This window comes from Ciconia boyciana, chromosome 11 (genome assembly GCF_034638445.1).
Source record: "Ciconia boyciana chromosome 11, ASM3463844v1, whole genome shotgun sequence".
NCBI classification, from domain to species: Eukaryota; Metazoa; Chordata; class Aves; order Ciconiiformes; family Ciconiidae; genus Ciconia; species Ciconia boyciana.
Genome location: NC_132944.1, coordinates 13,193,196 through 13,219,022, shown reverse-complemented (window position 1 = coordinate 13,219,022; position 25,827 = coordinate 13,193,196). Strand labels below are relative to the sequence as shown.

At 41.1% G+C, this 25,827-nt stretch overlaps 1 protein-coding gene across 1 annotated transcript in view; it reads right to left on the bottom strand.

The window, feature by feature from the left end:
• Positions 1-2,823: 2,823 nt before the first annotated feature.
• RYBP (RING1 and YY1 binding protein) overlaps positions 2,824-25,827 on the bottom strand; it is a 48,539-nt gene continuing 25,535 nt past the window's right edge. The window contains exons 3-5 of the mRNA XM_072876211.1: positions 11,306-11,482; positions 11,093-11,191; positions 2,824-6,864 (exon numbers count right to left, since the gene is read on the bottom strand). Of these exons, the coding sequence (XP_072732312.1) occupies positions 6,612-6,864; positions 11,093-11,191; positions 11,306-11,482 (529 nt within the window). The 3' untranslated portion in view covers positions 2,824-6,611. The remainder of the gene's footprint in view (positions 6,865-11,092; positions 11,192-11,305; positions 11,483-25,827) is intronic.

Genomic DNA, 25,827 nt, shown 5'->3' with positions numbered 1-25,827 from the left:
TGCGCCTGCCGACAGCAAGAACAAAAAGACAAGGAAGACTTATGCACGTAAATATTCCAGAAAGCAACAGCTGAGAAAAAGAAAGGCAGAAAGACCTGACGTTTCCCTGTCCTTATTGCAACTACAAGAGCCACAGAGGAGTTCAGGTGTTGCAAATTGCAGCTGTTCTCCCTCTTCCAGATCCTGCTGGTTTTCCGCAAGCGATCAGGACACGCTGGCTCCGCTGTGGCTCCCAGTCCTCCCTTTGAAAGGCTTCGAACCGCGCTCCGGCTCCGTGCTTGAGAGTCTGCACAGCCACAGCACCTGCCCCGTGAAACCTGGACTGCCGGTAGCACCAGAGGGGATTTAAGAAATTAGTAAATAGCAAATGCATTAAACGCAATCTCTACTGCTTTTGTATACTTAATTTCTTTTTTTGAGGGGGCGAAGGGAAAGCAGCACAGGGAAAAAGAAGAAAAGAGGTCTGCAAAACAAGGCTTCATATGGGGAAACGTACATACTAGTTTTTTGGAGGGCTTTTGGTGGGGTTTTGTTTGTTTTAAGGTTTTCGGTTTGTGAATCACAAGTGAAGTTTCACAGCTCTACTCCCTTTAAAACATTGTAGACTCAGGTTTACATTTAAACAACCAAATAAATGGGGCTGCAGCAGTCCATCCAGCCTGCTGCTGAAGCCAAACATTTGCACCCTGGAGGAACCCACACTCAGAACCACAAGGGCAGCAGCGCATCTTCTCCATACCCCTCTCCTGCAGTAAGTGGCACCGTTTTCCAGCCAGGTTTTTGGGGGTTTGGTTTTTTTGGTCCTGCAAATAAGGAAAGACGGGCAGTAGCTCTGCAATCCAAATCCAATTTCTTCTTGATGTAGCTGCCCCTGTGAGATGGGAAGGAGTTTGCCCACCGTCGGGATCCAAACACAAGCCTTGTCTCAAGGCGCTTTGCTGACAGCATGGCACTCAGCAGTCGCGTTCCTGTGGAATGCAGCTGGACCAGCACAGCTGTTTGTCACATCCGTCATGTCTTTGCAGATAACTTTTCGCTTTGGCCCCTGGAAACTCCCATGGTGACTTAAATGCAATAAAATGCTGCCGGACATACACAGCTAATCATTGCAAGGGCTGCGTGTCTGGCAGGTAAGGAACATGCACAGTCCTGCCGTGGGTTCCTAAAGCTCCTTCCAGACTGTGGGGTGTTAGCGTCTTCGCATTTAATTGCTCCCAAACCGCTGTGTGAAGGAGTTATGTTCAGATTTAAACAAAAAGTGTAAAAAATTAGCTGACACATGGGCCTTACAGACAAGAGGGTTTTTTCTTCTCTCCCCTAGTTATGCAAGTGGATGCTGATTTTTGTAACACCTTCAAGTCTTAAAACGATTGACAGTTCAGCCCAGGAAGTTTACAAAACCCTAAGGAGCCATGAACTAGAGCTCCCCATCCCCATCTCCCCAGCTCCTTCCATACTCCCTGTAGGTACCAAACGCAAACCTTTCAACACAATACGCAAGTCCAGCACATACCTTGAAGCAGCCTCAGGTGCCCTCATCCCTGCAGCCTTCACCCTCCTTTCCCCGCGGCGGGGCCGACTCCGCAGCTCCAGCATCGAACGCAGCTCTCGGATCGTGTGGCTCCAAGGCAAGGGATTTCCAGGAGACCCGTCAGCCAAAATGCTGCTGCCTAAAGCGATGAGCCAGCAGCTTCGCGGCATACCAGCACTGCCATGGAAATCAGTTGCTGGCTCCGTCCGAGCCTCCACCTGGTGATGAAGTAGGTGGATGCTGACGAAGATGAAGCCCATCTCCTCCGCTCCCCGCAGCTCTTGCTGCTTTGCCCCAGCAGCTGGCCTGGCACCTTCGGCTGGTTGCAGGTTGAGGACGGGGACCATATGCTCTTCGAGGCAAGGACTGTTTCTCTACTCACTCGTCCGGCATGCCAAGCAAGTGCTTTTCGGGTCTGTAGAACAACCACTACCTTTCCTGTTTCTTCTTATTCTTGGCACACAGGATTTTGAATCGTTTCCAACTGAGGTTAAAAGCATTTAAGAGCCTGTTTGCACAGTGTTTTTTTTAAAGCGACCTCTAGTTTTAACACACCCTTCCCCCTGCATACACAAAAATATCCAAATGGCTTTTAGTTTAGTAGCTGCCCTCATATTCCTGAGGAAAAACTCTAGAGTAAGATTTTTTTTTCCCTCTGCATTTTACCTATTGCTTGGTTTTCAAATTTCAAATTTTCAAATTTCGTATTTGAACAGTTAGGTCACACATCTCCCATCTCAGGTGGGGGAAAAATATGAACTAGAAAGAGCACAGTAATTCATATCACCTTGTTTCCTAGGCAGAGGACCAAAATACTGCTTGCAAAATACCAGTATTTTTACGCTACAAAAATACAATTAGGCTCTCAATTAAATTTTATTAATTTTACTCGTGGGAGTTTGTTAGCACAAGACAGCCAAAGGAACTCCCAAGGGCTCTCACTAAAATCCTCTGCACTAAGCCTCACCATTTCTGCAGCTACAGAAAGGGGAAAAATTATTATTTCAAAGTACCAGAACCCAAATTCTGCAGACACATCCACCACAAACTTTCTGTATGTCGTTAGTCCCAGGGAACAAACTGGATTTACTCACTTGACTGAAGTTTTCTATGTGCACAACCCTGTGTTTGCAGAAGTGGGGTGCTTGAGCAGCGGCTCACGGACAAGACGTACAGACCGACAAACTGCTTCAACAGGACTCTCCGCTCTTTCTGAATACTGGCATCTCCCAAAAAAGAGAGCTTTCAGATTTAATTAAATTTTACTATTTTATTTGTGAAAAAACTACAAGCAGAATTCATAAATAGACATTTCTATTTAAAGCAGGAAAATGATAAAGTGGCTTCTAATAACAGTCGTGCACATGCCAGTAACAGGAATATATTAACATCTTTTATTTGCTAGACAAAGAGCAGTGTCCAATATAAATTTCCCGAAAACATTTAAGACCTGTGAATTTCTGACCAGTTCACAAAACCACCATTGACACTTTAGCATGAAGATTAAAACAAACCTAACAGGACTGTCAGCTCTAAAGACTTTACAGAGCGGAAAAACTTTCAAAAGCGTTATACAAGCTGTCTTTCTGGGCAAATGAAAAATATAGCTCGTATAATACATTAACATAAAAATCCACAAGATAAGATTATGTTTTGACATACTTAAACAAGCATTCTATATTTGTCTCCAACAAACAAAGCTAAGGAAATAATGTAACCATCTTTACACAGTAAATTAAGGTTACAAGTCATACACAAGAACAGAACTGCTTGCGCATTAAAAACTGTTCAGCTCCATTGTCATACTCTAAATGTTGGCTCTTAAAACCATTCGGTTACATACAAGCAAAGGTTATTATATAGTCAGCAATTAATAAATTTTCAATAATTTAAGTTTATGGTAGAGCTTAAAAAAGTAGACTGAGAATGATCTTGGTAAGGCAGGTGAAAACATCTCAGTGGAAATAAACTCACGGAAGCTGCTGCCAAATTTTCAATCTGTCCAATTTGAAACAAGCAAAGTGTTCCAATTAAAATAAATAGCCTGGTGGTGTAAAATGCTGTCATTTTTCCTTTGCAGAACTACGTCAAACTGAGCAAGTCATGCAAGCTGTGTTGGTGTCTCTGTGTGTGTGTCTGTGTAAGAGTTGAAACTTCGCAAACGTAACACTGTGCTGTACTTACCTGCTTTCTGTGCCACTGAACACCACGAATCTGGTCCTTCCCCTACACTAGTGTTTTGGTTGGTTTGGTTCTTAAACACGCTCTCCACCAACAGCAGGATAACCCACGGACACAGCGCAGAGGGAATCCCACCCGTGGACGCGTGCCATGGGGATGCTAACTTCAGAAATTAAGTGTAAAAGCAAACGCTATCCTTCAAATCCACAACACAACAGCTACAGATGCGGCGGGGAGGTTCAATGCTTAGCTAGCAATTTCTACTGAATGCAGAATTACAGGTCACTTGTTCCAAAGAAATTTTCCCATTTATAGCAAGCTACTTTATCGAGGAGGCACGCCCAAAGAGACAGATGTTACCAACTTTACCAGTAGCCATGAGTAGCTGGTTACGGCGTTAAAGCTTTTTGAACTAATCTACAGGTCCATTTTCACTTGAAAAAGAAGCAATTTCCTGGTACACACAATGCTTTTTTTTTTTTTTTTTTTTGCACAAATTCCCAGATTCAGCGAAGAAGGCAAGCATGTGGTTTGACTTGAAGCACCAGAATTAGCCCTGCTGAAGCCAGAGGGACTTGCCACGTGCTCACACTCTTCGCTGGATCACGGCCGAGATGCATGCAAGCCTAATTGATAATGGATCATTTATAAAGCAGTGCAAAATATACAAGTTCAGGGGCATCTTCAAAAAATCTCTCTTAAAAAATTATTCCAATACATCTCAGTAAAATAAATAAATATGGCTGACCAGTTTACCCTCCCTGAGACCCTTAAAGGAATAGTAAAAACTGGAAAAGGAATGTCTTTGCAATATCCCACTAATGTTAAAATGTGGATTGAGAAATTCATAGTATTTAAAACTATGTATAATAAATTGTCTTGATGCTCATAGGAAGCATCCGGTTTCCTTTGGTTCTTTAATAAATACTTTAAAAATGCTTAAAAAGGTAAAGACAGCCTATACTGTGAATATAAGCAGAATTAAGTCGGGGTGCCCATGTTAACGTATCCAGAATAAAACCGCTGCTGCAAAGGCACTGCCACTGCACGTACCTTCAAGCAGGGGTTGTAACAGATCCCTTTCACATTTCTGTCACCAGTGTGAAAGGAACCTACGTCTGCTACTCAAAACCACACAGATTTTAAAAGAAATCTTAAATCAGTTGCCTCCACAAAGAGAAATTACTTTTGCTAAGCAAACAATTCACAATATAACAAGCTGGCACAAAGTTGTCAAAATGTGGCCCTCTTTCATCATGCCCAAAAGTTATGCATTTGATGTCAAATGAAGCCACAGCCTCTGCGCCTGAAATTACTGCAAAGCACCCTGGGGCCACTAAATAAAGATGAAAAGCCAAAGAGGTTTGGGGATTTGGGTTGGTTGTTTTGTTTTTTTTTTTAAAAAGTTTGTTTCACCTCTTCAGCCTAGTGTTTTAGCAGGATAATGCATGGAAGGTAAACTGTAAAGCAACACTAACAGGCCAGGAAAAGAAATTACAGTCTGAATAGCTTTAGAGCAAGAACGAAGGAGATGCTGGTCATGAGCATGAGCCACACACGTTGCTCACTTGCCAGCATGAAAGCTTTTCCCTACTTCTGCTCCCGCAGCAGGAGACCCAGAAGTGTCCAAACGCTGACAAGCCCAACGTCATTACTGGACGAGATGCTGTTCAGAAACCATTCTTGGAATACAGATGGACTTCAAGGATTAGAGCCACCCCAACAGCACAGATGGGACAGACGGAAGGCGGCCGACAATGGCTGACCCACACGCTGCCAGCCGGAACGAGCACCAGCTTGCTCCCTCAACCCGGGATTGCTCCCAGCTCTACAGCTCCCTGCTGCCTTCCAACCCAAAGCAAACCACTCCAGTTCTAAAGTTACCTCAGTCACTGATGCAGGTGGATGAAATTCATTAAATCTAAGAACACCAAATGTCTGTGGGATTGGCTATGCACGACATAGCGATGCTCACGTTACCAAAATACATGAATCCGTGGCATGCCAGCACCAGTCTGGTTGTGAATGCTTACACTCCAGCCGGGCACAAACTTGCACATCGCCAATCTGAGTTACCCTAGTGGAAACACAAGCTACCTGGAGCAATCTCTTCTCATTTCAGATCCCAAGCTATAAAAATCAAAACTGTGTGTCCAGTACGTTTTAGCCGTTGTTTGGGAAGAAAGGGGGAAGGAACAATAGAGAGAACAGGTCCCATCCAGGTTCAAACCTTCAGGAACACTTTTCACCTAAGACCAGTTCCATTTCAGTTTCAGTACTTTCACAGAAGGGGACTGTCCCAGATCTTGAACTGTTCAATTATTATTTTTTTTTTTCACTTCACAGTGTTTCAAGCACCAGCGTTTCCATGTATTGGTTTCAAATAACCCTTTATATATATTTATTTATATATATATTTATATATAATTTATATCAAAACTGATAGTACACAGTATAACTGGAAGAAGAACTGAACTTAAAAAGGATATGTTGAAAGAGGATGGAGTTTGTGAATGCAATAAATAAAGCCCCCTTCCCTCCCCACCCGCTCCCTACCCCAAAACAAAAGTTGTAATGTTCATGGAAAATTGTGCACAGCAGATATTATAAAAAAGTAGATTCAGGAGCACATCCAATTATAAATGATTGTTAGGAAAATCATATAAAACAATGGAATACATAAAAGTGTCAAGAGTAATCGTTAGGGTGAGAAATTCCTTGGTGGCCAGATGCCCACGGCAAGCAGAAATTATCCTGGTTGCATCAGTAAGAGGTCGATGTCCAAGAAAGTGTGTGTTCAAGCACAGAAGAGGCTCTCCAGGATTTGAACAGCATGGGCAGGTGGAGTGTTTGAATTTCATACCCTGATTCATAGTTTCCACAACTCCATGTGCAATTTTCAGAAAGATTCGTCGTTGACTGCCGACATGTCCCCCTTTGGCGTGGAGGAACGGGACGAGCCCTTGTCTGTGCTCTCAGAGCCCGAGCTGCTCTGATTCTGTTGTTCTGATCCTGCACTGGAGGTCACTGTAGAAGACGACGTGGAAGAAGAGCGAGTCTTTTCTTTAAAGTCTGTGATAATTACTGTGACATTTCCCACTGTGACTGCCAGCTGCTGTGCGGTACTTCTGTCCACGTTTTTCAGTCTGGGTCTAAAATAAATGAGAAAACATTTATAAAAATGATAAAAATAAATGACTAAGGAAAAGTTTATTAGAAAAACCATTTGACAACAAACTTGGTGTGACTTGTCCTCCGCTCACCTGCGCAGATGGCAATAACTGGGAGAAGAACCTAGGCAGCAATAAGTGCTGCACAGCAGAGGACGAAGGTTTGACCTGCTCCCTGAGAGGGCTGCAGCAGCACACTCAGCCCCAGAGGAAAGACCCATCTTGCAGAGCTCTGCAAAGGGTGTCTGCTGTAGACTTATCCCTAATCCAACTCTGCCAGAAAGGAGGACACTACAGCAGAGCCAAGCAAACAGGAGCCAGACAGACCGAAGGATCTCCTCCCCAAGGGGCAGATGAAAGAGTTCTCTTATCTAAATTCACCATCTCATCATGTGCCCTGATGTTATGAGACAAGGCTGTGACTCTGCAATACAAAACCACATGAAAGCATTTGACCACGGCTCTTTCGTTCCCATATTGGAACTCTGCAGCTGCAAACAACACAGGCACTGGGACAACTTGGCTTCTCTTTCAACTGCTTTGAGCTTATACAAATCAGATGCCCAATCAGCCTATGTATAAAAATCACTCAATATGTTCCCTCTGGAACCAAGGCTATTGTAAATAAAATCCAGAATGTACGACGGTATTTCTTGCAGCTAGCGCTTTTGGTTAGGGGAAGGAAAAGAAAAAAAAAAAATCAAAACCACCAGAAAAGAACACACTGGTATTTATAGCTCAGGATTATCTCAGTAATTTGCATGCTGTGCTATCATTCAATTAGTAATGTAGCTAATAAGGGTCTAGACCCTAGGAAGCTGACATTCATGCACATTTCAGGGGCTGGTCCAAAGCTCTGATACAACAACCTTGGACACTCCTCCAGCTACCAGCAAATTCCAAGCCAGCTGCAGCAACTGCTACAATTTACAGCTTTTGGTCCTAATTAAGGGTCAGGCTTAAGCAGTGGAATATTCCCAACAGGGAAATAAAGAAGGAGAGTCTTTATACATCAGTGAAAAGCAGCTTGCTGAGAACTGCCTTATTCCAAGGGATGGAGGGAAGGTTAGTTTACTTTGGGATCAAGCTCCAGCTTTTAAATCAATCTGCCTTTCCTCCTCCTTCTCGTCTGCAGCACACTAGGCTAATGCAGCCAAAATGGGGGGCGGGGGGGGGGGGAGAGGAAATTAAGCTGACTTTGCCATGCCTACTCAATGGCTTGCAGTGGTAAGTTAACAAGGGGAAAGTCCTTAAAAAATAGTTATCCAAGTGGTATTCTAGAACTAGGCAGAACAGAATAAAGTATTAAGGACGAATGTACAGCTTCAAAAATAGAGCAATTGTATTTCTGCAAACTTCCTTACCAAAAATGAAGTTACTAGGCCAAAAATAGTGTTTTCATATCTAACCTAGGAGGCTGTTTCCATTTTTAACAAGTACCACAGGAAAAGCATTTCTGATAGAAAATACCATTAAAATACTACTGTGCAGGGATAACCATCAGTAAAACCTCCTACTTGAAACAGCCCCGTTGTTTAGTGACCAGCCTTTTCAAACCCGTAACTGTGCTTAGTGAATTCCCGCAGCAGTGAGACACACGCCCACGCGTTTGCGTTGTACATACGCGCTTGCAGGAGTTGGCAAATTCAACACATAACCACAGGCTAGATTAAATGATGTCACCTTGTTTGTGGGTAACAAGAAAGGCCAGCTAGCTCAGCAAGTTTTGGGGTTTCCGTCAGCTTTCAGATAGCATCTCAGCAGATGACGGCTGCCCCCAAAGCATCAGCAGCAAACACAGCAGCAAGCGTTCCCGGAAGCGTAGTACGTGTATGTGTTTTCCTCCCTAAGCCCTGAGTTCCTCTAGGAAACCCAGTTTTTCCTGTAATTTGCCTGGGTCATTTGTTTTCTCTTGTACTCAGAAACAGCAAAGAAAAAAAAACCCCACGCTGGCCCAGAGAGCGGAACAGACCTTACTGCCTCTACCTTTCTACAGGGTTGAACATGCACTCCTGCTATTGCTTGTCAAAAGCCAGCATTGATAGTCATATTTAGAAAAAAAAAAAAAGAAAAAAAGAAAAAAAGGAGTTCACATGGCCTAAACTGCATTAAGTTTTGCCCAGAAAAGCTCCCGCTACCGGCAGCCTTTGAGATAAGCCATGCATCAAGCGCCTGAATTGAAACTACCCATGCATCTTTAAATGCCATGACAAAGTAACATGGAAGGACTGGGGAGAAGCAGGGCTGAGGTGCAGGATTTCTCAACAGTTGCACTCACAAACATATTCTCAATGTCAGTGTTAGAACTGAGCCCTCCAACCATTTCTGTGGGATGGTTTTAGGGGTCTTCCCTGTGCAAAGAGCTGATTAAGCGCAGATGGAAACCTCCGATCTCTTCAGCACATGCATACAATTTTTGTTTCCTATAGAAGACAAAGGGATTGACCCATTCATGTTATTTTGCAAAATTAACTTTGCAAAATTTGCTTCATGTTTACAGCTAAAAAGGTTTATGGACAAATAAGAAATGTGTTTCAAAACAATGAATCTGAAAGTGCACAGGAAGATATAGAATAAACCAAGATATTTTGTCAGAAACAGGCATAGTATCCAAGAAGTTCAAACAAGGTTTCTTAAAAATCCAGAGATCCTTAAAAGACAATTTACAAAAAAACAGTTAAGAAATCTGGGCATGAAAAAAAAACCTGAACAGGTAACTTGTGACTCTGTAAAAATCAGATCCTTTAAAAAGGCTCTTGACAGCACTCCTGAGGGCAGTGAATTGCAAGAAAAGTTCCACTAAACTGAACACTTAAAAAGACAGTTTAAGAACTGAAGGAGATTATGTACCCCTTAAAAATATCCAGCTAGACCTGATACTATTAAGGATTAATTAGGAATGACAAAAGCTTGCCACAAAACATGGACTAAAAGACTCTGCAGTAGACAGAGTGACTCCTTTGAGGAGTAAAAACAATTATTTGATGTAATCTATCAATTTAATATTATGTCATTAGTCAAGTGCATCAAGTCTCCTGCATCCTAAGTCTCAAAGTAAGTACCATTTCAAAAAGAACAGGACCAAAAAAAATCATTGCAATAAAGCTATATTTCTCTAATCAAATCAGGAATGGACACTTCAATCTTTGGGGGCTGAGGAAGAGTTAACAGCAGTCCCCGCAAACAGCTCAGTCTTCTAGCACAACAAATCTCACACTGCCCTCACTACATTCAAGTGACTTACTGTGTAAAGGATATTAATTCTTATTAAACATTTTCATGCTATTATTTAAAAACTTCCAAGACAACAGTTTTCTGCAGAGTCCTGTCTTGCCAACCTTAATGCTAACAGCAGTGCAAATTGTATTTCCCATGTGCTTTACAACTGTTTGCAGCTAACTACTAATACTGCTTCAGTTCATGTGGCTTCACTATAAAAATACTTATTACAGCACATTTTAAACAGAGATGCAATTCTTATATAGCCCACACAGGCAAAGCGCCCAGTTGAATTCTGCCTCTCGTGGCTCTGTGAGTTCAATAATATAAAACCTGTACTTTGACGCCGAATTTTTGATTTAAGAAATAGAGTACAAGGTACCACTTAAAGAAAACAAGCATGGAATATCAGTATAGGCAAGACTAGGAATAAACCTCTCTCCATAGACAGCTACTCATTTGAAACTTAGACAAATATGAAACCAACCATTCATGCTTTTTGTTGATAGCAAGATTCTAGCAAATCTGTTCATGCAGTCTTTTAATTCCCATACACTTGGAAAATTATCTTGACAATTACAGTGACTGAATTATGGATAAGGAAGTAAAAAAGTAACCTTTGTTACTGCTATCAAGTGATGATAAGAATTTGATAAAGACCACTACGATTGCTGGTTAATTTCCCCCCTCCCCCACTGTGTTTTACAGCCAAAAGCATTACTGCCCTATTGACAATATGATTATTTCAGCAGAGAAACGAAAACTGAGTGCACAACAGAAAAAATATTTCCAATGCCTGAATCTGCCCTCACCAGCAGAGCATTTGAGTGCTTGTACATGGAGAAGACTCCTAGCCACTAATGGCCTTGCTATACTAACACTGACAAACCCTGTGGTTTACACAGTACTCTGTCAGTCCATCAAAAAAAACAGTGTCTGCTATTTAACACAGTTCTCAGATACTGAGAGCTTGACTTTATACTAAAGTTACCTTGAAGTGTGATTTGAGTCGCTGGTCTTTGTTGTAGTATTCCCAGACTGTATACTGTTCGCTTCACTAGGAGGATCTTTCACAATATCTGACTTTGGTCTGTAAGAATCGGAAGAAAGAGAGAGAGTATGATGTTAGATTAACCGCAGAATTAATCAATGAACAGTGCTACTGAAATCACTCCACATTTAATAGTCCATCCTTCAAACTTACTTAGTCTTCTTGTTAGTGTTCTTCTTTGTAACACTTGGACTGATTTCCTTCTCTTTGTCAGGTTTTTCTTTGTCTTGTTTTTCCACTTTCTCCTTCTTCTCCTTCTTAGGTGGTGGTGGGGTTGCGTATTGCTGGGCAACTTGTTGTGCCACCAACTGAGAGTTTATTCTAGGTTTTCTATAATGACAATAAAAAAAGAGATCTATAGTCAATTTTACACAGTAAAACCAAGTTCACGAAAAGCAATATGAAGATTTATTTCAGCAACCACGGAAGAATACTCCACTTATAAAGAACCAAATGCATGTCCTTATGTAATGTGAAGTACTACTGCTGCTATTAATACTACTGCTGCTATCAAACAAGATAGAAATTTTAAAATTAAGAAATACTCCAAACTTCTGTTTCATCAGTTTTTAGCCTCATCTAACATTAAGTATAATGCTCCCTTTCTTCTATCCATGTCATGGAATCACAGCCAATTTTGGGGTGACAATAGTGAAAAAGCAGCTTTCAAGAAGTTGCCAGCCACACACTGTGGCTACACTTTAAGAGAAGGAACAGAGTGAGTGATAAAAGTAAGTTTCCTGATAAACATCATCTCCTTCATATCTTTCAATGTAATTTTTCAAATTAGCTTCTGGTTCCCTGAAGCAGCAAAACTCGCACAAATAACAAAGAACAAGAGAAGGTAACTGAGATGACTTTGTCCCGAGGCCCGGGACCGAAGCTCCCTGGCAGGAGCACAGAAGACAAGCAGGCATTCACGCTTCCACAAGGGAACGGCCGTGCCAGCCTCCGACACACTGTCTTCACACAATTGTCTGCAGTCCCCAATGGTGCTCGGACAAAATACACAAGCAAACTGTCTTTCAAAGACTATTTCCATTTCAAATTATGATTTATACAAAAAAATAGCTTGGTATGTAACCCATACCTTGGTTACTGATCCTCAGATGGTCTCACAGAAATTTGTACCTTCCTCTCTTCTGCATTCCTTGTCCAAACTCATCTCCTCTCAGCTTAACAACTCGAAACCTCTCCCTCCTGGCCTGGCATATCACAAAGCAGTTTATACTCCAAACGCTCTGACTATTCATGATTGATTGAGCCCCTTCAACATGCCAGAAAGATACATGCTCCTATGTCCACACAGCGGGGGGGGGGGGGGGGGGGGAGGAGAAAACCAGGTTATCAACTCCATTAGCCTTCCCTTATGAGCTGAATACTAATTGCAACAGTTGCTCATGCTTGTCCATAGCCGTTACATTGGTCATAAATATGATTCAAATTTTCTGCATAGATTGATTGACAATCTGTTGTAGTCTAAAGTAATACACAAGTATCATTAAATCTAAAACTAGAACATGGGAACCCAAGGGTTTCTGCTGCAGAGCTCTGTACCTGCACCCAGTTTTTACTATAAACATCTAGAGAGACTTTCTTAAGAAGCTACTTAGTGGTTTCATGTGTTTTTAAAAAAATAAACCTACAAAACACTAATCGCTCATGTGTAACATCTGCATTTAGAGATTATACATACAGATAATGGAACACCCAGAAAAGTTCTACTACCTGTCACAGGAAAATCCAAGTATCTAGTAAGCCTCTCTTGGCACTGGTTTTCTGTCTAATGGTACCAAGATGCTCTTACTGAAGCCGGATATACCCAAATATTTCATTTCACTACCACAGCTTATTATAAAGTCTGTGCAACAGGTTGTAATCAGGCCCCTGACCCACCTCAACACCACTGGCATTTGGATTTTTCACTCAACACAGAAACTATAACTCATTTTATGCTAAAATCTGCGTACACTTCTGAGTGAACAAAGATGATCTAATCTTCAGCCTTAAATAACTATGATGCTGAAATGTTCTGCAGATCAGATCAAGCAGTTACCTGTTCCACAGAACAGTGAAGACATTTAGCATCCTTGCATTTAAAATCCCATATATAGCAATTTCTGTCTGTATGACTGAGAAAAAACAGGTACGAAAAAGTGTTTTGGTTACATGGAAAAGATTTTTCAGATTGATGCGACCACACTAAAAGCTGTGTGTCACACATTAGCTTGTGTCAAGCAACCTGCTAACCACCTACTAAAAAAAAAAAAGTGTCAAAAAAAACTTTAAAGAGAGGGCAGATACTATCTCCCTACATGATTATACAGGATTAACCTCACTGCTTGAAGCTGCCACTTCTGCCCAAACTTACAGTTATTTGCTGTTTACACAACCAGCTAAGTCAGAAACCCGAGCCATTCATGGGAAATCCCAATTCAAGAATTTGAGAGCACCTTCAAAGTCTTTCTACTTTGCAGGACTCTGATGTGCCTGCTTGCAATGTTATTTCCAAGCCTTATGTCCAACCTCCGCAGCTACTGAGCTGCTGTTCCTGTTGCAGGAGTGCTGCACTGCTTCAACGAAGACACAAATTTTAAAACGGAAACTTCAACTAAACTAAAATTAAAAAAATACATAAATAAGTCAACTGCATTTCCCTAGAGAAGGCTGGAATCCAAAAAAGACTAGCCTTAAAGTGCCCCTGCGGAGACACCTCCCCCCGTGTTCTCCCGCTCCTTATCTGTGCCTGTGACGGCACACTACATTTATTAAGTTTTATCATTTTCTGGCCAGCCACTGACATAACTAGCACAACTTCTCCAAAACCTGTATTTGCATATTCCTTCTCACACACCAGGACGGCTTGCTGGTAAGGGCAAACCCAAAACTGAAAGGGAAGAGAGCAGGCAGCAGCATGCACAGGCAGGGGACCTGCGGGATGGGGTCCACCCTGCTGACGGGGCTCCTCCTGCCACACAGAGGAAGGGAGCAGAAAGCTGCTGAGACTTTGGTCAATGCCGAGCATGTTTCAAGATGTGCTGTACTACTAGAACAGACATTTTATTTTTTTTAAATAATGCAAATAACCCAATAGCTTTCCAATTCCTAATTTGGCCATTTCGCTCACACTGGCAGCAAGCTTAGGAAGCAGGTAAGTTAAGCAACTGGCATGGTAATAGCAAAAATAATAGGAGTAATAAAATCCCTCAAATAACTGCCACACTGCCCCTACAGCCAGGACACACTGGTTACAAGCCCTTTACAAAAAAGCCAAGCAAAGCAAGTAGAGCAGCACATTTTTAACCACAGCAAACTATAACCATAGTAACCACAATTGAGTAAAGTAGCTGCAGTATCCAAAACTTGCTCAAGTTTCCCTGCCTACCAAAACCACACTTCAAGGGCTAATGCTGACGATCTAATCTAGCACCCCTAGCACAGACTATCCCTCCAGGCACCGCTCCTGCCTCTACAGCCATCCCTGCCCTATCCTCGTCATGTTGTTTGTCAAAGCAGCCGCCCTCACGAGTGTTGGGAATTCCTTCCCAGCTGTGGCAGCAGGTAAGCTTGCATTGCCTTCTAGAAATAAGGAAAAGCATAAATTCAGTAATACTTTGCAGTGGATACTAGTTGTTTTCCCTTTCAGAATTTGAACAAGGAAGGGGAAAAAATATCAGTGGAGAGAAACAAGCCTCATTCCCACTTGGGCTACAACTATTTAATGTGCTCCGGCTTCTACCGCAGAATTTGTATTTGTAAGAACAGAAGGATCCCTTTCTTCTTTTTCTGTTTTTCAACACTATAATGTGTCCGAGTCTCCCTGCACCTAATTTTGTTCCAGCTGGCCTTTTTTTTTTCTGGCAATCTCCACAGAGAATGTTTCAACCCAAATACACTATTATTTTTTAATATATCATTTGAGCAGAATATCTTGAACAGAAACTTGTAGCCCCTTCCATTTTTTTGTAAGAATAAACAGCCCCAGAAAGAAGTATTAACCATTTTTACCCCCAAAATCTGCTCATCAACTTACTTTCTGTAACATTAAACAGTTCATATAAACAAAGAATACATCTACGTGACAAAATCAAACTCCAACTCAGCCTCCTCCAAGCTTTCTAACCAGCAATCACACTTAAGGAACAACTATCTTGTCATTTAGTAGAAGGTTTAAACTAACAACATTACACACAAACCACACCTAACAAGTCTCAACTTGCAAAAAAAGTATTTGAAGAGATGCAATACTTAATATTATGCTTGGTTCTCAAATTCCTAAGCAGATATCAAATGCTGAGGCACAGTGCTCTGCTTCTTACAGGCCACAAGGTCTTCCCAACAAGAGGAAGAAGATGCAGGTTTTCCACATCTGTTCGCTGGTCCGTGCTGGGTCCCCTCTGACACCAACAGGGTCGGTGGCACGGCAGCTACTCGCCCAATGTCTGCTACAAGAGACTCTGCTCGATTCCCCCCCACCTGTGTCCCTACAAATAGAAATGTGCTATTACACCTTGGTGGCCACCATTACTTATGCCTACTCTACACCCAGTATCAGGTGAGTGCTTTCAAAAACAGAGAAGCCAGTATTGTGCAATAACACCTGCCAGCAGATAATGCCAACAGATGAACATTATAAGAACAAATTTTCAATGCAAGTATCTGAAATAGGTAGATTTCCTTCTACCTGAACATTGAGGTAAAGTTATCCTTTGCTTGGACAATTTTCCCCTAATTTAAGCGACAGCCTGGGTAAAGACTGAACCACCAAGATCCAACCCTGACGTGACAAATAAATGAATATTATCCTTTTTCTTTTTTCAATATAAAGAGGATTATCTTCCCCTCTCTAAAACTAAGAGCAATTAAACTAAATTAAACTGTGCTTTCAAAGTTATATTCAGCCCAATAAATTGTTTCACATTAGTTAAACTGTAGTTTACATCACAGGAGCAGATATTTGTGCAACAATTAATGATCTTTGCAGCAAGGACATACTGATGCATAAAAAAAGCTGCAATATATTTGTCTATTCTGAGCGTGGATTTAGCACCTACATCTTTACTGTCAACTATAGTAAATGATGCACACAAATACTCTTCACTACCTTTTAACAACAGACTCACACAGAAACGTTATGCCTGCAAATACTATACCCCAAGACTGTCATATTAAGTGACACTGGGAAGTCTGGCTCACAGAAAGTGGAATAAAAGCAAGACCTTTCATGAACGGCTCACTGCCTATGTTACTGTGCTCTTGAAAACAGAAAAAAACCGTACTTTTGAGGTTCTGGCAAGTATCTCGCAGTGCTTTACTACCTGCATTTTCTTCTGTATCTCAAAGCTTCCCTTTAAAGCCTGTCTTAGGACCAAATCCAGAGCACTGATGCCCAGGAATTCTGCTGCTCCACTTGTAACCCCTGCAAGGGGGCTTAGGAGTAGAGCAGCACAAATCACACCACGCATGCAACATATGGTAGCTACTCAGACCTGGATTTCAACAGGGATGTAAGAGGATAAGTTGCACCATATTTTTCATGTGACCCTAATTTCTTTATCTGTTTGGGATTTCTTTGGTCCCGCTGCCTTGAGAAAAGGCAAGTCAGCTCTCTCCTGCATACACTCCGGAGCGGAGACAGTGGCTGGCTTTATACCCACAGCAACACACAGAGACCTTGAGGGACTCTGGCAATCCCCAGAAATATGGATCTAATTATGATTGCTCTTAGTTTCCTACAATGTTATCAGAAGAATGAAAGTGGCATCAAGTGGGATTTCAGAGTCAAAAGCCTCATGTAACGTGAAGTACCTGAGTATTTGGATAATTTCATGCTGTTCTGGCTTTGATGCAAGTGGCGATATCAGTAGACCTCTGTGCAGCTGACTGTTTCTTTGAGAAAATGTGTTTCATACACTGTGTAGTGTGAAGTACATGATTATTTTAATAATCCTCGTCACACATGACTATACCTTTGCTCAAAGAAAAACAAGAAAACAAGACTGAAGGTATTATGTGAGTGTTTATAAAACAGTGCCAGAACACATTAAAAAACCTAACATCTCCTTAAAAGAATTTTACATCCAGAAGAACCAAAGCTTTGGAGAAATTAAGCCATAAACATGATGAGGTGAGCACTCATTCTTGCATGCATATTTTCCAGCTCATTTGTGATGACCACACAGTCCTTCTTAGAAACAAGAAAAAGGATGAATGGACAAATAGTCCTTAGTGTACAAGTGCAAAGCAGTATGGAAGCTCTATACATTTATCTGATAAGTTCTCCGTGTAATACAAGACCACAAGGCAACAATAAAAACAGTAAAAGATTACTAGAAGGACAAACAGCAAGAAATATGTGATTGAGCAATATTTTGTTGAAAGAACAGAATTTTCCTTTAACACTGACGTGCTAATGCTATGGTTTTATTTAGAAGACAGATCTTTAAAAATAAAGAAGTTAATCTAAGGAACATCCACTTCTGGGCTGCAGGTGTTGGTTTTTCACGGCATCACCAGCACGACAGGGTTATCTTTCAGCTGAAGAAAAGAACGGCATTTGCTACTAACCTTATACAGAAGGGCACAGGAACATGTTTGAAAAACTAAGTGTTAAGGCTGAACATTTTGGAAAAAATGTGGAAGAAACTAACAGCTTCACACAAACAAAACAATTGCTTGCCACAGAACAGACTAAGTACATTTAAAAATGTATGGCCATCTCCAGAAAGCCTCCAACAAACTGTTCAACGTCCTCCTTGACCATCCAGCCCACTGTCTCCCACTCTCCTCAGAAGAGCGACGAACAGGCAACGCAGAGATAAAGGAGCCTTAGCTTTGCGATAACTACTCCTGGCCATGACAACAAACCTTGAGCTGTTCAGACTTCTGAAGAAGAGTATTTTAAACTTTATGTTTGTCCACCAGAAGCTTTAAGACTTCAGGTCATTTCTCACAGTTTCAATACCTCCCACAGTACTTATGTTTTTTAAACTTTAAAAAGTTCAAAATTATTAGCAGTACTTAATATTTAGTGGTCTCACAAAGCTGCCAGCTCCTCTGCCTTTTAGGGTGAAACCCTGCTTTTCTTTAACCCCCCCCCCCTTTCTTATTTTTATCAATTTAAGAATGGGAAAGTTATTAAACGAAATGCAAACTGCCACCTCCCTTTACACAACACGACAGGCATTACTGTTTGGTGGAAAGCAGCTAGTCACTGCCCCTGTGCCACTATGGGGTAGCTGAGCCTCTTTGATGTGCCTGTAAGAAGAATACTCAATTCCTACTTGTTACAGGAGCCTTAGCATTGCTTATTTTTAATTATTTGGGTGTATTTACAAATCAAAGCATATAAATCAAAGAGTTTTATTCCCAGAGCTGCCACTGCACAGATTCTGCTGCTCACATTTATGATTTTTTTTAGTGAAAATATGCAAAAAATCGCAAATCCAGTACTAAGCAAATTCCAGAATTGATCTATGAAACTATTTCAGTATGACTGCCCAATAGCATAGTGTAATAGGTTTTTCAATACTTTTACAGTTCTTTTTTAATACACATTGTTTCATATAATCCCATTACAAAATAGTCTAAAGTCAGGGCCGTAAGATGTTTTTGGAAGCAGTTTGACCAGAATTTTGCCATGCCGAAGCTGCAAGTAGCCACATAAGTTCTCAAAACACCCATTCTAATACAGTACAGAACTGAAAACTGCAAATAACATTTCTTGTAATTGGTTGCATAGGCACTATCACAAATCCAAATGTGAAAGCAAATCGGGACCATTAATCTCATACCAAATTACATAAAAAACTTCTTACATGGTGCTCCTTCCACAGCCAGACCTAAGACCTGGTGGGCTGCCAGCAAGAAAAGAGCCCCAGGCCGGAGAAGGGGACGATTTGGGAATTCATTGGAAAATTTTCAGTGGAGAAGCACCACTGTTTGCATTTTTGCAAGTATACAGAACTTGCACAAAACCTCTCCCCCCACCCCCCAAGGGAAATTGATAAATCACAGACGGGCTTTCTGGTTAAAAAGTACTGAGCCAGAGATTGATCACAAACCTCGGTCTTCTTCACCCAGTCTCATGGGCTCTCCTTACTTTACCACTCTGGGTCTTTGTGCTTCTCTACCACACACCCGTATAAAAATAATTAAAAAAAAAGATGTCTAACATTGTATGGTGCACATGTTTTGGACTACAGGTTTATTCTGATATGATACCAAGTACTGTAAGACAGTAGCAAACAAAAGCTCCTGTACACTCTGGAGAACGAAGAGCCATCCATACAAGGCCTCCTGCAAAAGAGCACTTCTCAAGAGCAACAACTCTCCCCTTTTGCAGCCATTTAATTTGAAATTACAAGATGGTAAAAGGAAGAGTTAAACACAAATTGTTCTTCGGGCTTCTTTGATATCAGAGCATGGAGGGAAAATAGCGGTGATGGTGAATAATAATGCTGAGTATCAGTTACTGGAAGAGAGCTTGAGGTTTACTTAACCACTAATACCATAAAATTTAGCTTACTATGTCTGCAGGAGGCTAAACGAAAGTCATGCTGAAGTTTTGGAAGAAATACTGCTGTTTCTCCTTTTAGAGTAAGAGCCAGCGTGGAAGCTCAGGTGGCACTGGCAGTCTCGCTGATCCTCTCATCTGTAGCACCTGAGCTGCAACAGGAAATACTTTCATATCTAATCTGCAGCAGCTAACGAGTGCCAGCAAAAGCCCTGAGGCTGTCCAGTTGCTTTCTCTGCCTAGTCCGAATACCTGGAAGAGACCCTCTCCAACAGCGACTGCTCCCAGCTGATCTCAGCTCCGTCCCTGGAGCTACCGATGGAGGCTGCTGTCCCCACGCCTGTCCTCGCTGGCTATGCAGTGCCCACCCGCATAGTTCCCTGTCAGCGGGCACTGCAGGAGCTTCTGGGTATATACATACATAGAAATATATATTTATACATGATAGCAAGGCAGTGCTGAAGAGCTGCGTACACTGCTGAAGTTGCACCTGCATCCACCTGCTGGAATTCTTTCCAATAGGAACATCCTTTAAGGACTAGAATGGGAAAAAGTCTGAATTACCTTTTTCTGCTTTCATTACAAAATAAAGCACATTTCCTTAAATAAGGAGTTCAACACACTTCTACATAAATGTAAAATTAGTAAAGAATTGGCAAAGCACCAAATTTACCACATTTTAAGCGTGTTTTGTCTTGTTTGATGGGGAAGCAGAACTGTCCAAATGATCACAGCTTCATTATGCTTACAAATATTATAAAGCTACTTCTGATTCATGACTATATATAAAATCTAAGACCAAAGTACATAGCCAGAATTACAGTTTTTCAGATGTTTTCTTGATCCACTATTTTATGTAAAAAATAATTTTCTACTAAGATTTTTTTAATGGCCTATTTAAAAAAAAATAATCAGAAATTAAGAAAAAAGAGCACAATACATCTCTCCTGCTTAAAACAAAATTTGCGATATATAATAGATTAAAATAGCATCAATTCCCAATTGCAACATCACCCTAAATTCCAGCTGAACAAGAACAACTTTACAGCTCCTCTTAATGCTCTCTGCCTAAGCATTTGCTTACCACCAGTAGTAGTTAGGTCCATGGCTAAGCATTCAGAAAAAAGCATTGCCTCCTATTCATTTATTGCATTTGTAGGGAAGAAGTTCTACAACAGCAGAAAAATTGTGTTAATATATACAAAATCCACAACTGAGTGTTTACAAAATGAGATGCAGCCGTAAATGTAGAGATCACACCAAGCCTGAACCTGAAAAGACGGCCTTGAGATTACTAAATCATTTTTCTTAGGTATGTGAATTTCTTTGGTTACCAATAATTTTAGTCTTATGTTGCAAGTGTTGCACAAGCTTCATTTCTAGAAACTTACTGCAACTGCCCTCATCATGCTATTGACCCATTCGCTGATCCACTCGGAGCTTCAGGTTAATCCATCACTGAAAATTCAAATCGGTACTTCAGCAGGTTGTACACCAAAATGGTAACATTTGTTGTACAGCTGCTTCTGGTGTTTTCATCTACGGACACAGCTTACTGCAAAACGGCAAAATACCAAACATTCCATGATTTACAAAAACTTACAAAATTGTTATGGAAAATTCACTGATCTCAGCACAAAATTTACTTGCCTACTACCACCAAAATAATGACAAAACTAAGGCGATTTTACTTGTCAAAAATAAGCTGCTCTCACTAGCAAAAATTTGAAAACAGTTCATAAAGCTGGCAGCAACCAAGATGTGTATAATAAAATACGCAGATTTACAACAAAACCAATTACTTAAATACTTCTTCCCATTCGACTGTTTATTAAGCTATGTATAATCCTGAGGAAAGCGAACAGGCTCAAAACTTCCTGTTGAGTAACAAGGTGCAGTTGGCAGCATGAGGGTATAAATGAGTCTGATGAAAATTTAACATGTAGATTCCCCAAAGCAACTGCTTATGGTTATTGTATTATAAATTAAAATAATTAAAATATGAGGAAAAGAATAGTTTTAACAACTCTAACTAAGCTAAAAAACTAGGAATACCAGACTTGGTGTTATAAAAGTGCTTTATCACTGCTGCTAATATATATATTTCCATTTCAGACACTGAAATCTTGAGTAGTAACAGAAATTGTCATGTATACACTATCCTTTAATCCAGCTTGACATGTCCCATTCCAGGAGCATCTGCCTCCAGGTTTTGGGATACTTAAGTTTCACGCTTCAAAATCACAGCAGGAGAGAGACCAAACTTGGAAAACAAGTGAGAAAAAGGAGAGATGCTGAGAAAATGAGCTCCCTACCAAAAAAGAGATGTCAGTTAAATTCTGAAGTTCATCCCCTCCCCAAAAGTTTGTACTAAAACTAGAAAGTAAAATACATTTCAAAAAGCATCCTTCTTAAAAGTATGCTATTGGGTAAGCACAAAGAATAACCCCTACTTTTGTAGGAAGATGAGTTATAAGAGCATTCTCTCTTTAGACGTGCTCAAGCACCTCCAAATTTGAATACGTATCAGACATACAATGCCTAGTAATGTAGCATCACATCAATACCATTCTAAAGAAGCCTGTTGATTTTTTTTTTTTTAAGGAAGAGAAATGGTCTAATCTGTGTATGCAAAAATATCAACAATTAACTAATGGGTCTAAAACACCACCTGTTGTATAGCTAGAGTTGAATGAAATTTTAATGTTTTGAAGCTGCACACCAGTATCATCGGTCCAGAATTTGTGTTTTGACAACACATTTCCAATATCCATAACTTTTATTGGCACATGGAAGGTAAATTTTAACTTTGAAACAAGGTGAATTTCTACAAACTTGGAGACTGAAATCTTAAAACTTACAGCCTAAGTTTTAAAATCAGCTCTGATGCGGAGAGATCAAGAGTAATTTTTCTGCAATTGCTGTCACCCTTTCAAACAATGTCCTAAGATCAGTACCAACAGGACTGAAACAGGCTCCGAACCTGTGAGCGGTGGTCACCAGCCAGAACTACATAACAGTTTCCAGTCACTTAAGCACAATGCTTAAATTTACATCATACTTACTCTTTGAGAAATGCAGATAATTCAAATACCTAACCTGCGGATAGAGAGGCACGATAGCTTTGCTTAAGAACAAAGAAGAAATTTCTGAGTAACTGTTTTGCAGAGCCCCATGGCAATGAAGGGATGTACTGGTTTATTAGAGTAAAATTTCACTGTGCTTGCATGACACTGGAACACTGTACACTTTGAAAAAAAGACTTCTCTGTCATTTATCAAGATTACTAAATTCACACAGAAGCAATATGAGAAACTATCAATTCTACAACAGGTGCTGAATAGTCTCAACAGGCCCTAAATCTCTAGGGATGCCATAAAAAAAAAAAAAGCTGCCAATTGAGCAAGGCAGTAATTTTAATTCAGCTACATCAGAAACTGCAGGCTTTACCTAAAAGACAGAAATTGAGTTTTTCCAGGAAGCAAAACCTCCCTTTTATTTAAAAAACAAACGAACAAAAAAACCAAACACATCTATGATAGGATTTCCTTTCATATGAAAGCAACATTTCAAGAGTCCTTGAACAACCAGGAATGTAGCTTTTCCGACAAAGCTCCAGCCTGCAGCAGCTATGCCGTTTGAGACACACACCAGGGCTGCTGCAATGTGGAGCAGACGCTGCTCCCCAGCACTGCCTGGGAAGCCAACACAGCACCAGGCAGCAGCACAGGCACTTACTGCAGCAGCAGCAGCTGGTACCCCACTGGTACCAGTAAGTGGTACCCCACCTACTCCTTCATACCTCTGTCCCCGTACAATCTGTGGTGAAATAGTCATTGTCAACGGTTTAAGAGGTAACCTTACTGTTTAGGAAATCAATTTGCTTTCCCAAACACAAGAAGAAATAAAAGACACTGAAGGACAATGAGGCAGGCAGATATGTTTTCAAAAGGCCACCATGTGCTCAGAGGAGCTTTTTTTCCCCATTGTGTCCTCTGAACACAATCTGATAACTGAACACAGACGTACAAGTGACATTTCAGGGTGTCCAGCTCCATCCAGGTGGCACAACACACGGCAATCCTGCACGTGCATGCACTGCTGCCCAGGAAAGCCGGAGGAGAAGTCAGGCGCTGGGCTACCATTGATAGCTGCTGTTCAAGCACTGTGGGAACAACACAGCCCAGGAGCACAGAAACTTTTGCTTTCACAATTATTACTCCTGGGCGTGAGGAACTGACCCAGAGGGTTTCAAAATTTGCCAGGAAATAATATTACAATACTCAGTTCGGAAGCTCTTCCTCCCACTAACTAGAAAGCCTTAGAAGAAACCTACTTAGTAAACTGTTGGTTCCCTACTTGGAGTACCAGTGCGAGTTGTCTACATGTGACTAGCATGCTGTAGGACAGGGAAACTCAACTACCTCTATAAACAAAACTAGCAGAGTGCGCTATCCTACATTAAAAAAAGTCAAGAATAATTAATTCAAGCAACAGAAACGTTTCCAAGTCCTCTGCAAGCCAACTTCTGACCTGCAGGTAACAACAATAACGACTTGTCCAGACATTTTTAAAGATCATAATTTTTAAAGAAAGTTCTCAGATAAGGTAATCTTGAACCTAAAATGCTCATTTTATCGTATTCTTCTTGAGTGTCCTAACACTGTTATCATCCTGATGACTACTATTTTGCAGTTCTGCATATGCTCCCATGGCTTGCATTGATCTCTATACATGCAGACACACATGCACAACCAAAATCCTGAATTGCCATAATTCTGGTACAAGCCCCAAGGAGAGAAAGCAAGCTAATTCAGTTAAAAGTTCGTGGTTTTTTTTTTTTAATTCTTCAAAACAATTCTGGTGCTCCATCCTAAAGAAGTGGTTAGTCTCGCTGAAAACTACCAGTTACACTGTGAACCTGTGCCAGCTGCAAATCACTCCAACCGCCCTGGCACCATCATTTAAAGTCATTTTCCATTTAAAGAGTCTCACATCAGCGCCAGCACAGCCTTTCATTACCCGTCCCACTTAATACCCACAATCTCTCCACAGCTCACTCGCTCGGTCTCCACTGACCAAGCAGCACACAGAGACTGATGTACAGATTATTGGGATTTCTAATGCCTTTTCTCCCCGCTGGCTGAGCGCTGAGCGCTTGGCAGCCTGCCTGACCCGCAACACGTGTGGGTTTGTCAGGCTAATGCACTATGTCATCTGGAGAGTCTCAGGACGACGTGGGACCCAACGGCGTCCGGCATAGCAACGGCTGATGGCTCCCAAAACTTCCAGCTACTACACTTTCCAGCACTGGTGGAGAAAGAGATACAGAAGTGAGTATCTGGGTGTTTGCCACCGCTTGCTTTCCGAGAGGCAAATGTTCAACGTAAGAGCAACAGCATTCAGCACAACCCTTTAACCGAAGGCTGGAGAGTCAACACAGGGCTTTCCCGTACAAAACATCCGTCCTCACTTGACTGTTGTCTTGCAATGACTCAAAATTTGCACGTAAAGATTCTGGATTTGAGTAACTTTTTTTTTTTCACATAACCCAGCTTCCGTTAACTAAATAATGACAGTGAAAATTCAGAGATAACAGGCTCAAAAATGAGTTGTAACGAAGTCAGTTGTCACTCACCAGTTTAAGAGGTTGCTATTAAACTGCACCTATGCCTGGCATTTAGGGCAGAAAGAAATGAGGCTTGGGCATTTTGTCTATATAAAAGACATACCGAGATATTTTCAAGTGTGATGCAATACATCAGCCCTGTAAATCCCACTGTAAATTCTTACGGGATGAATATACAAAAGGAAATACCACACAGCGTGCAAATATCAAATAAATGCAGATTTAACATCATGCCTAACTAAAAAGTGTAATGAAAGTGAAACTGGTTTGTAGATGAATGAAATACAGAAACTGGCGGAGATCTTACTTGGAAATGGAAGAAAAGAATACGCAAAATACAGGTGAAGTTTCACTTCCTCTGTACAACAAAATACAACAGAAAGCTCAAGCACAGCACACAGCACGTCCTCTACAACCTCCTCAGGCACCACATGCTGCCCATACGCACCAAGATTTTCTACTTTATACCTGACGTCAGATTACAGATTTTTTTCTGAATTGATCATCTGAGCAGAGAAAGATAAAGCACTA